Source organism: Protopterus annectens, chromosome 3.part1 (genome assembly GCF_019279795.1).
Source record: "Protopterus annectens isolate FY-2018-M chromosome 3.part1, PAN1.0, whole genome shotgun sequence".
In the NCBI taxonomy this organism is placed as follows: domain Eukaryota; kingdom Metazoa; phylum Chordata; order Ceratodontiformes; family Protopteridae; genus Protopterus; species Protopterus annectens.
The window spans coordinates 128,707,886-128,720,858 of NC_056732.1; the positions used below are offsets into that span (position 1 = coordinate 128,707,886).

The following is a 12,973-nucleotide window of genomic DNA, read 5'->3' on the forward strand; positions in this document are numbered from 1 at the left end:
CTAGTCTTCCTCTGCTTATGAATAACATTTTATTGTTGCCTTTTCATCCTGTGGCTGGCATTATTCAACTCCTGCACCCCCAACTCCTGGTACTACACTTTCCTCCCAGTGATTGGAACCCTCCAAACTTGTTTTAATCTCTAGCTGTAATAAAGCATAATCTGAAAATATACCTCTCAACTATTCAGATTTTCAAAGAATGTCCAAATTTTTGCCTCATATTGTTGCTCCACTTCTCAGAAAATGTGTGTGTTTTCTGGTAAATCACTGAGGACTGAAGTCACTAAATAATATCAGATGTCATATTTTTAAGAAAACACAAACTAACACAAAGCATGTTATTCTAGCAAGTTTCTAAGTTCATAAGCATAATATTTAAAATCTGTCCCTATCCTTGGACCGTTGTCCCCCCATTATTTTTGGCTTTGCCCAGATTTCTTGCATTAAGAGGCTAAAAGGTATGTCTGCAAAGACTCTGAGTTACTTTACGAATATTCAGGAGCCTCTCATACTCACTTGTACATCTATCCAGCCTCGCCAAAGTATGAAACTTTCAAAAATAGAAGGTCAACTCCTGCTGTGAGCCTCCACTGTGTGGATACCACAAAACATCCATTAGCCCTACCGAGTTTAAAGATCATGCTAGAAGTTTTCCTTCTCTTATTTACCCCACCCAACCTTGTGACCCTGTCCACCTCTTTTCTTCCATTAACTACAGTCCATTCACTCACCAGAATGAAAAGTCCTTCATGGAAAGCTATATTATATACTATACTAATATATTTCACATAAATCTAACACGTGACTTAATCAAGAGCTATACTGATATAGTTGTCAATTTGCTGGTTCCCAGAACCTTTGTACATGTACAATCACCCCTTTATCACCTAAAATGCTCTCATGCATATTAACCCTTATGCTCTGCTTTTGCATTATAGATACCTTACTCCTCCGGACACTCAAGAAAGGAAAGGGCTACCAAGAAATAAGTCCCTCTCCCCAAATTTGCATAATCAGTGGAGTCCAAATGCATTTCTTGGATAGCTATAACATATGTCCTCATCTTCTGTAGAAATGTAAACAGCCTATCCCATTTTATTGGAATAGTAATTCCATTCTACCCATATATATATATATATATATATATATATATATATATATATATATATTTATATATATATTACTAATACTCCTCACTTTACCTACCATCCCATAGAGGGGTCTACCCTTGGAGAATTTCTGTGAACACTCAGCTCCTTTTTTATCCAATCACCCCACTTCTTCCCTGATCAATCCAGATCTTGACACTCTTTTGGTCATTACCTGCTATCACTCTACCATTTATCCAGTTGATGGTTGTTTGTTAGTGATGTTACTTTATAGCCCATATGGACAGTTATAGTCCTTGGCTTACAAAGGTTAAAGTTAAATGTCTAACAGTTCTGCCCACTGAACTCACACACAACAATCACAACTACATACATAATTAATTCGATGACCAAGGCTGGAGTCAAAATTGTCCCCTTGGTATCAATCCAAGGCCCCTTGCCCTCCTGTACACTAGCAGTTGTGTTCAGCATCATCTAAGGTACCCCCCATTAGTTTTTATTTACTTAGGGTATGTACTTCCATGGCCCATAAATCAATCATTGTTCGCATCATAATGTCTCTGGACATCACAAACAGATAATACTGTAACAAGATTAAATTAACATAACTTGCAATCACTATAGCTGGGAAAAGAAGGAAGACTAGAAAAGATCCCCTTTTCCTTCCTAAATTGCAGCAATATCTTACTGTAGTTTATTACGCCATCTGGATAAAGAAGGAAAGCTGATAAAGGAAGATGGTGCCAACCAGAAGAACTGTTTGTTACAGTTCGGACTATTTTAATAAACACAGAATCTGCCTTTTTTAGCAACCTAAGTTCTGCTTTCTTTGTCATTCTATCAACCAATACAATATTTTCTGCCATTTTGATTCAGCTCTCCTCTTGACAAATCTCACAAGTACCATGCGTTTAATGTCTTTAAATGTGAAGTCCTAGATATACTGCACATATCCACACAAAATGGAAAAACACACACATACATGCCCACCCACAACCGCACACCCACCCACTCCTCCCCCACAAAAACAGGTTGATGTATAAATTTTATATCTCTTTTCTATTCTTTCAAATGATTATGGCAGTCAACGACAGACAGAGTAAAGCTGATAAACAAAATAACAATCGTAAATTCATTTGGATGGCTTTCAGTTCTTAGCTACTAACTGTCTGCTGTAGTATGGCTAACCACTTCTTAGCTACCTCTCTTTTGTGAAAGAGGGAAATAAATGTTCTTCCTGCCTTTTATGACTTTTCAGGACCTGCTGCTCATCCCTGTTCACCATTCTAACCTGATACTACTACTTGTGTGTCCCATAAACTTAACAGAATGCTACAAGGGTCACTCTGGAGCTCTTCTGGAGGATATTGAAAGCATCCTTTTACATCTGAAATGTAGCAGGGCTGTCCTTAAGTCAGATCCTGTGAAGTGTCAAATAGATAACTTTAAATCTTAAACCACTTTTCTTACTTGCACAGATCCACAGCACCAGCTGTGCCCTCTTCTTCTGTGTGTGAAGTCCTGATCTGTGAAGACTTCCACTCCTCCAGATGAAAGCTTCTTTCCCAGCTTTTATACTGTAGAAAACAGCCTCTATTCATTCTATAGGACTCAGACAGACAATTATAGGTCTGACTCTTCTTTTTTCACATCATTTGGCCACCAGAGTATTCGGTGGACTCTTTCAATGACTATCTGGTCCTCTGGGACTTCAGAGCATGCAGCCAACTGTTTCCTGACGAGCCCTTCTCAGTCCATACCTTCAGCTGTTCTGGGTAGACCATTCACGTAGATGTTCTTTCTCCTCAGTCTTTCCTTGTAGTCTGGCATGATACCCCACATAGCTGCTTTGTTTCTGATGTTGGTACCCCACATAGCTGCTTTGTTTCTGATGTTGGTACCCACTCTTTCAGTCACACATTCTCATTGGTTAGGAACTGCAGGACATAAGCAAGGTTTGCTATAGCCAAGAATTGCAGCATATCAGCATGGTTTGCTATAACCTTTGCAATTTCAGCAAACTTTATTATGACCAGTAATGTGTTACTCCAAACAACCATTCATTTTATTTTTGAATCTCCTGGAAGATTAAATTAAGTGAGATTACTGGCTCCTTCTTTATACTTTCTGCTCCAGTGAGTTCACTTTGGTTTGCCATGTTTTCACTTATGACTAAAACAATTATTTTTAACATTTTCTCCATGTTAAAATGACAGAAGGTTGATTTTCCTTTTCAGACATGTGGGTTCTGCATACTGAGATGTACATCCAGATGTTTAGTGACTGATAAGGATGGTAGAGGCTTTAAGTTGGCTTATTTTATCTTTATGTGGAAGGGATCAGGGAGACGAGCAATTTGCTGGCTCAAAACAAACCAGAAGATCATTTATAGTGTTTGTCTAAGGTTCGAGGAGTCAGTTTAGGTCCCACTGAGATCCTATAAATTCTCATTGTTAATGGCAATAAGGTGCTGTGGATTTAAGGCAGCCAAGGTGGTTCAGCGGGTTAGCATTGTCACCTCACAGCAAGAGGTTTTCTAGTTTGATGTTTGGCTGGGGTGCCTTCTGTGTGGACTCTGCATGTCCTCCCTGTGGTTATGCGGGTTTCTTCTGGGTGCTTCGGTTTCCTTCCACCTTCCAAAGACATGCAGTAGATGGATTGGACACTATAAATTGTCTGTTGGTGCAAGTGTGTGTGTGAGTTAGTGGTACAGATGAACTACCATGGCAGGGCTAGCCACTTGGTGGTGTAAACCTTGGCTCAAGATGATTGGCATTGTTGAAGTGACACCCCAAACCCATATTCAAAATGGGAAAAGGGGTTGATGATGAATGGAGAGAAGGTGACTCAATGTTCCAGTGAATGCCCCTCAAAAAAATCCTGACGCATGTTCTGTTTCGAAGAATGAAATATTTTAATTGAAAAATATGTTTAAAGGCACTAGAATATTCTATTTTACTGCAATTGTTTCCTTTTTCATTTAAAAGTGATGCATTATGCAGAACTGAGTTTGTCTGAGATTTACAAGAATAACACTGAATATATTAATATGAAGTGTAATATATTACCCAATAGCATGCCAGTATTTCAAAACAAAGGGGTTCATTTGACAGAGGAAAATACTGGACAAATATAATGTAGTGGGCTAGTTTTTGTTTGATTTTCTGATAACTGAGAACAGCTTACAAGTGATCGACTATACAAAGACTCATATTACTAATGTCTTGATGGGATCTGATAGGCTCTACTATGAGATGAATCAAGTAAATTTACAACTCAAAATGGGTCATTGGTGCCAAGCAGTGTATTTCCTGAACCACTTCATTGTAATTACTATTATTAGTTTTTTATTCAGTTAAAATAATAAAAGTACTACTAGTTGTGATTGGGTATCCCAAGGGGCATACAGGGCTAGGTTATCGCTGCCACCTATGTAAGGATTTTTTGCCTCTATTATCAGCACAATCCCATCCAAACTAATGACTCCTTAATGTAGTCATACAATCAGCTTGGTTTACCCCATATTAGGGTGACAGACTGGCTACTCCCAGGCCAGGTGAGAGTCCTACTACTCATTCCTTCTTTGTCAGATAGAGCCCCGTTCAAACAATTTTATTTTTATTTATTTTCCATTTGTTGACTGGGCTGGTCCATCTGGATATATGTCCATTTTCAGTGGAGGCCCGGGCAGAAAAGCTCCACACTTCAGAATAGTATTTACAAAACATAGGTACATTACAAAGTTTTGTCTATTATAACAGTTCCTTGCCTTTTGTCATATAAGTAAAATGATTCCTATTATAAGACAGCTAAGGATGTAGATACAAAGATGTGTAAAAATATGTAGACAATAAGCACACTATTAAACAGTAAAGTTATACAGTAAAATGTGTAAAACTATGCAAGCAAAAAGCACACTATTAAACAGTCAAGTCACACACACATTGTTAGTATAAGTTTAATTATTAAATAGTTCACTATTGATCACTAGAGTCACACGCACAATATTGTTAGTAAAGGATTAAAGGATTAACTAGCTCATGCTAGTATGTAGATAAGTGTCAGGATACAAGTTTGGTAGTTAGTCTGGGTTAGCACAGGGGCATAACCAGTGAGATTTAAGGTATCTTTTAACTATGGTTTTAAATAGGGGAGCTGAGGATAGGGAGGTTAGGTGATCAGGGAGGGTGTTCCAGGTTTTACCCACTGCGTTAGAGAACACTGAATCGCTGGCCAGATCGTTGGATTTATTTATTTGAACTAGTAATTTGTTTGATGAACGCAGGGACTTTAGGTTATCGTAGGGGTGATTAGGTTAGTGAGTACTGGAGTATTTGAAGGTTGATACAGTATTTTTGGGGCACTATTAGTTGGTTCAGTAGAATTAGATTTGACAGCTCTAACCAGCCTAGTTGATTACGATTGTTGCAGTGATGGGTTCTTTAGGTTGACTCAGTTGCAAATCCTGCAATATTATTGTAGGAGATGGCAAGCTTGTTCATATTGCTTTTACATAGTTTAGTATAGATAGGGGATACATATAGAAGGGCTGAGATTAAATGGGTACTGGCTAGAGGGGTCAGAAAGGGTTTGATTCTATAGAGGGATCCTAGCTTTCTGTTTACTATTTTTATAGTGTTGTTAATATGGGGCTCAAAGGTAAGGTTATCATCAATCAGTAGCCCAAGTAATTTTGTGGTAGAATCAGGAGATATGTCAGTATCATTAGCTAGCAGATGTAACATTCAAATTCAGTGAGGAGGCTCTGCGGGTGGGAGTGAATAATAACATTTTTGTTTTTTTGGGGTTCAGAATGAGACATCGGTCAAGGAGCCATTTCTCTCCTGTGCTAAACACGTTTTGGGTTAGGGACTGTAGTTGTGATGGTGAAGTGGCTGAGCATATTAATGTGGAATCATCCATGTATTGAATACAGGTAGCTTGAGGTATTACAGAGTGTAGGTCGTTTGTAAAGATAGAGAAGAGGAGAGGACCAATGGAGGCTTCAGACACCAAGGGTAATTGGGAGGTGGGAAGACAGGCTAGTTTGCCATAGCACGGCTTGTTGCCTGTTATTTAGGTAGGATTGGAACCACTGAATAGCAAGTGGAGCCAGTGACAAGTTTTTCAATAAGTTTATGAGTAGCTGGTGGTTGACCATATCAAAGGCTTTTGACAGATCGATAAAGAGAGCTGAGGATAGAGTATCATTATTACAATTTTTATTGACGCAGTCGGTGAAGGACAGGAGAGCAGAGGTGGTGCTATGAAATGGTCTGAAGCCATGTTGGCAGATAGCTAGTAAGTTGTTTTCTAGCAGGTGGTTTAATAGCTGCTTATGAATGCACCTCTCCATGATTTTAGCCAGTGGGGATAATATGGCTATGGGCCTGTAGTTAGATAAATCTTTGGAGTTACCACCTTTGTGCAGGGGGATAATATGTGAAACTTTCCAAAGTGATGGGATGTTTCCTTCAGAAATAGTTAGTTTGATGAAGATAGATATGGGGTAGGCTATAGCTTTAGCAGCTTTTTGCAGGTATTCTGCAGATAGTAAGTCTGCAGCAAGAGTGGTGGGTTTAAGTTTCTGAATAAGAGTGCAGACAAGGGATGTAAGGACAGGTTGGAACTGAAACAGAGGGGGTTGTTAGTGTTACAGGAAAAAGAAGATGTAGTGTCAGGGGATAATTGATTGGCAAGAGATTGAATGGTCTCTGTGAAGAAAGTATTGACAGAATTGGCAATTTGGTTGGGGCTGTTGTGTTCAGAGCCTGAGGAGTTGGGTGTGACTGAGCGACCTGGGTGTAACAGTTTATTGATGCCAGACCAGAATTTTTTAGGTTTATTTTGGTGGGTTTGTTGTAGGTGACAGAAAAAGGTTATTTTATCTGACAGAATGGCTTTTTTGGTTTCATTTCTTAACTGTCTGAACTTTAATTAATCTATAGGGCATTTAGTTGCCACCAGGTGGTCCAGAGTTTGTTTCTTTGGAGGATTTTTTGTTTGGTAGTTTTGGAGAGCCATGGGGCTGGTTTAGATCTATATCTAACTGTGCAAGTTGGGGTATGGTAGTCAAGGGTGGTCAAGAATTTGGAAATAAAGTATTTGACTGCTTCTTCTAATGGTATGTGTTCTTGTTGAAAGCTATCGAAGTTAATTTTTGTTAGACCTTATATTCTTATAAATGGTTGGGTTTGGGATTTTACTCTTATACCTGATTAGGAAGGTGAGTGAGTGGTCGCTTGGATCTTCAGGGAGGGTCCCTACTTTGTAGGATTGTTGATGACTATTTGTAGGGATCCAGTCAAGGGTGCTGTCATTGTTATTAAGTTTATTGGATCTAGTGGGAGATGTAATGGTTTGAGTAAAAGCATGTAGGTTGATATGGGTAGAAGGCTGCTCAGAAGTACAGCACCTCCAGTTAATGTTAAAGTTACCGAGTACTATTGCTTCTTGTGGGTAGATGGTGGACAGCCAGCTTAGGATAGCCTCTAAGGTGCTGATATTGTTGCCTGGAAGAAGGTAGATACAGATGATATATATAGATTTACATTTGTTGAGTTGAATCTTAGAAATAAGAACCTCTGCATTACTAGCTAAGGAAGGTTTTGAGTCTATTGAGGTTACCTGTTTTCCAGTTTTGTATAGAATAGCTACTCCTCCACCTTTCTTAGTATTACGGTCCAGTTGCAGGATACTATAACTGGGGGGAATAACCTCACTGTCTTGTATTGATGGCTTGAGCCATGTTTCAGTGAGACAGAGGATGTCAAATGAATGTACATCCATGAGGGCCATGCAGGTGGGCAACTTTATTTATGTTTTGAATATTGGGATGGGCTATCAGGAGAGAGTTGTGAGGTCTGGTAGCCAGGTGTGTATAGTTAGAAGTTGGGGTGTTGGACTCTGTGGTAGGGGTAGAATTTGGGCCAGGGTTAGAATGTATGTTCCCATCTATTAGGGAGTGGACTTGTGTCCTCGGAGTGAGTTTTAAAAGTTGACATATTATGTGATGTGAGCGAGTCTATGAAATTTGGCTGAGGAGTACTTTGGTGGACAGGATGTATTATTATGGCTATGAGGGATTATTAGAGTTGGTGTGGCGGTTTGCTTTCTGGGATTGCTACAGTCTAGGGAATTAAGGTTTTTGTAGAATGTATGTAGGTAAGATACAGTTAAAATAGGTAGGAGTAAGGGTTTCAGGTGTGTTAGAATAGTAGTGGGTGGCATTATAGTTGTATTGTGTTGAGGTTACTATCCAGGGATGTTTTCAGATGTGTTACTCAGGTAATGTCTAGGGAGAGGTGGGATTTAGCTATTTAAAGGTTTGGAGCATGAGATAGGTTGAATGGAGGAGGGTGTGTGGTTAGGGTGTATAAATCTAGAAGCACTGGGGGCATATGGCAACTGGGGGCAGGGTAGGGGAGCAGAGTGAGCCCACAGGGTGAATGGAGCAGGCACAGCCACTGTAGGAGTGAATCCTAGGAGTACAATCGGTGGAGAGCTGATTGCTAAGGTAAGTTTGGGTAGAGAAAGGTGAGGGGTAAGAGGCTAGCGAGTAGGGATAGTGGGCAGGGTAGTTGAGTAGAACAGAGTAAAAGGATAGAAGGGTAGAGTGGAACTATAATTCAACAAGCTAAGAATACTGTGTACCTGTGAGTTGTGTTTAAAGACAGTAGGAAAATATTTAGAAAAAATGGCTCCACCTAGTGGCAAAAGACTATATAGCAACAGCAGTGTCTCAATAGGAGGTAGCAGGGCTAGGAATATGAGGAGGGAGGGATGTAAGTTAATTCTAAAGGGTACAGGAGGGAAAGGTAGGCTAGACAGCAGGAAAAGAAAGGGTTTGGCTGCTGGCCATCCTAGCTGAGGAGAGTGCCTAACAAGTATCTTATACAGTGATATTTCTACAGACAGAAGTTGTACTACACATACTTTATCCTATTTTATTGTCCTTGAGGGGCTGTTGCTCAGGGCAAGAAAGATTCAGTTCCTTAGCTTAGGGTGTAGATGGCAGGTTTGGGTTGGTTTAAGGTTGCAGGTCAACAAGCAGGGCAATTTCTCAGCTTTAGTACCTTACAAGCAGGTAGGGGTGCTAGTTGCATAAAGGGAGAGAGAAACAGAGAGGTAAAATAAGAAGGATGTTAAGCACAGTTACCAGTGAGATACATACTAGCGCTAACACCAGGGGTAATTAGCATCTATACTTAATTAACTAAGCAATCATCATCAAGCACGCATCACATACAGTAGTAAAGGTTAGTGGGAACAGTTATCTAGTGAATGCATCTGAGTTGCATCTCACAGCTTCATAGAGCCATAACAGTAGCACTCTAAATACAATCAGGACAGTACAGTTTATATGCACCAGGAATAAGATGGCGACTAAGGAGTACAGTGTGAGTGTATGCACAGCAGGTGCTATTTAAACCTGGGCATACTATTCAAAACAGTCATTTACAGCAGTTGTAGTGTCCATAAAGTACAAAACAAAACAGCTAGGGACAGTACAAAGCACTCAAGCTGCCATTCAAAATAGTAGAAAAGCTTAAAACGCTGTGAATTACTTCAGTTGTTTCACAGTTACTAACCACCGAATACACTCTATTGAAATGCTAGGGCTAGTCAAGTCTTTCATTCCTTACTAACAAACTATTCATTCCCCATCAGATATAGAATCCTGTTCATACAATCCATTTATTTCCTTGTCAGAGGCAGAATCCTATTTCTACAATGCCATTCATTCCTTGATAGAGATAGGGCCCCTTTTGGCCCATTCATTCCCTGGGTAAAGAGTTTGGTGTTAAGGAGCAGCCAAAGTATTATGCACATACCCCTAACTTCCCTCCATTGTGACAGTTGGGAAGCACCCTGTCACCATCATAGTGAACATCTCTAAGGATGGAGCTTCATTCATAGCAGACCACGCCTGCCTTATGCAGCATGTCCTTCTGATACCTTCCATAACTGCATCCTGGCATTTCTATACTCAATCTGTAGGGGCAAGTATTGCAGTAGGGCCAGCTGCCTCACTTACCCCCCAAAATGAATGAAAGCCATTCACTTTAACCCCTCCCCCACCTGATCCTTTCAGTGCCTCATCCACTAAGTGAACTTAGGTTGCCTAAAGAATACTCAGGGTTTTATTCCTCAGCACCACAGAGCAGAGTAGTGACAGATGAGTTGACCTTCATTGTAAAAGTCAGTAAGTTTATGGAGCAGGTGTTTCGACTAATTTTTTAAACGGAATTTAATTTAGACATCAAAAAAGCAACAGCAACTATTACAAAATGGTTTGAGGACTGCATTTTATATATGCTCTTGGGCTATTTTAAGCTAACCCACTATGCTAAGGTGGCAACTAGTGCTGTAAGGGGTAGCAGAGAAGTAACAGAACTCTGATGATAAGTAAACATGAAAAGTGTCTACAGAAAACGCTCACTCAGAAAACATACTGACTAAAGGCATAAAGATTGCTTGGCAATACTAAACCATTTATATGAAAATCACACAAATGCAATGTTTTCTGGTAGAATCATCTAATTTAAGGGTGCAGCTTCAGAAACCAGATACACTTTGACTTAACATTTATGTGCCAGATAACAGAAGATAGTGATACATGAACTACCATTCTTGTAAAAGAAATGGAGAAACTCTATTCCTGTATATTTCTGTTCACTTTCATCACTGATGGTAACCTATCTGAAATGCACTTGCTGCAAATTAGGGGGTCCATAGTCTATTTTTAGGAGTCCATGGTATATTTGTTTGCTACTTGATCATAATAAAAGTAGCATTCTGAATTATAATACACGACTAAGATACTTCTAAAGAAACTCAGAAAAATAATACGTCTTTTTAATAACTTACTATTGTCCAAAATCAGAACTATTTGTAGTTCTTATCCTGTAAAATTTCAAAAAGAGCCTTTCTACATTTTTAACATTTTCCATATAGATGTCTTTAGGAATTCTGTAGACATTATACTGCTATAGAATATGGGACTGTGTTTGTTAAAAGAAAAGATGTTCTTTGTGAGATCGTACTGGTCTAACGGATAAGTTTTGGGAATTATATGGTGAAGGGAATACTTACTTGTACTGATACTTGGCAGGTGAAGTACTGGGATAAAAGGGATACACAGTAATGAATGCAATGCATATGAAGTTGAAATGAACTGTTTACATGACTTAGAATGCATCATTGACTAATTATTTTTCCCCTGGGTTTGGTCAAGATTTAGTTTTATGCAAGCCAGACCAAAATGAGTGACTAGATAAATGCACTTAGTGCTAACCAGATATACATGAAGTTACTATTGCAGTGTTCTGTATTTACAAACAAGCATAGCATAATGTCTGTAGTAAGCGCAATTAGAAATAAAAAGTAAAACTGGTGAATGAATTTTAAATTAAAATTGGCATTTAACTGAACAATGTTTTTCTCTTTCTCCTTTTTTTAACAGAAGAATGCACTGTGGCAGTTGTCTAAGTAAGTTTTGCTTTATTTTAAATAGAAATGACCCATTGCAAAATACAATAATTTTATGAAAGAAATATTTAAAAGTTATACATCATGGAATAAACACTGAATTGCTACTCAGTTAAGCAACTTCTGTTATCTATGCCTATAAATACAATTCTTGTGATATCTGTCTCTCTTCTAATAGGGTTGATGAACACAATAAGCAGCATTTCTTTGTTTTGGTTCACATTGGATCCATATGAAGATATTATATATTCATTTGTAAAACTATGAACACAATAAGCAGCATTTCTTTGTTTTGGTTCACGTTGCACAGTAAAGCAAATACTTTCAAGTTAATACTGGAAATGCATGATTTTGAGTAACAAAAACAAGATATTATATTTAAAACATGTTCAAGTGCTGCAACAGAGTTAGCAGTTCTAGACTCCCCCCCCATACACATGTTGAATAACTATATTCTTAACAAAAGCCCATCTGTACAGCAACCCAGTCTACAGTACACTACACTGTTGTTACTGGAATATCTTTCACAGAGTACAATAGTTTACCTGGTGTAGTGATTGAATGCACGGCCTTCCAATCTTTCTAGTATCAAATTAACAGCATATGCAACCTGCTAAAACTAAACGTCTAAGACAGCAATATTAACACACCACCCTTCTATCAAAACTACTGGTTTACGTAGCTTCTTGCTAGCATTAATACTTACCGCCATCCATTTTCCTGGTGCCTTGCACCTAGATACTACTGCCATGTATACACATTACAGAACCACCAGAGCAATCCTGTCCTGAGTCCTGATTGATAATTGTGCTCCCCATTACCACAGTTTGCATCAGTAAAACCTCAAACAAAACTAACAACTATGGTGCAAATTCTAAAGAAGATATCACCATCAGCTTTTCTCTGAAACATAATACATTTTTTAATAAAGGCAGCATTGTGGCTAGGGCAAGATTACAAATGGACATCAGTGTGGATAGGGCAAGATTACAAATGGACAGCAGTGTGGATAGGGCAAGATTACAAATGGACAGCAGTGTGGATAGGGCAAGATTACAAATGGACAGCAGTGTGGATAGGGCAAGATTACAAATGGACAGCAGTGTGGATAGGGCAAGATTACAAATGGACAGCAGTGTGGATAGGGCAAGATTACAAATGGACAGCAGTGTGGATAGGGCAAGATTACAAATGGACAGCAGTGTGGATAGGGCAAGATTACAAATGGATCATGTGAGATGGCAATTTCATCTCAAAAGTTTGTCAGCAAAGATACCCTAACTGGTTCACAAAAAGAATACTCAGGTTTGTGCTGTTTTCTAACGCTGAAAGGCTTTCTTTTCTAAGGTGTAAACATTAATGCCACTGCCCAG

The 12,973-nt window shown here is 39.0% G+C and overlaps 1 protein-coding gene across 1 annotated transcript in view; it reads left to right on the forward strand.

Annotated features, from left to right (window-relative positions):
• LOC122798037 (lipocalin-like) overlaps positions 1-12,973 on the forward strand; it is a 177,399-nt gene that overhangs the window by 126,183 nt on the left and 38,243 nt on the right. Inside the window, exon 6 of the mRNA XM_044066658.1 lies at positions 11,575-11,600. Within this exon, the coding sequence (XP_043922593.1) occupies positions 11,575-11,600 (26 nt within the window). The remainder of the gene's footprint in view (positions 1-11,574; positions 11,601-12,973) is intronic.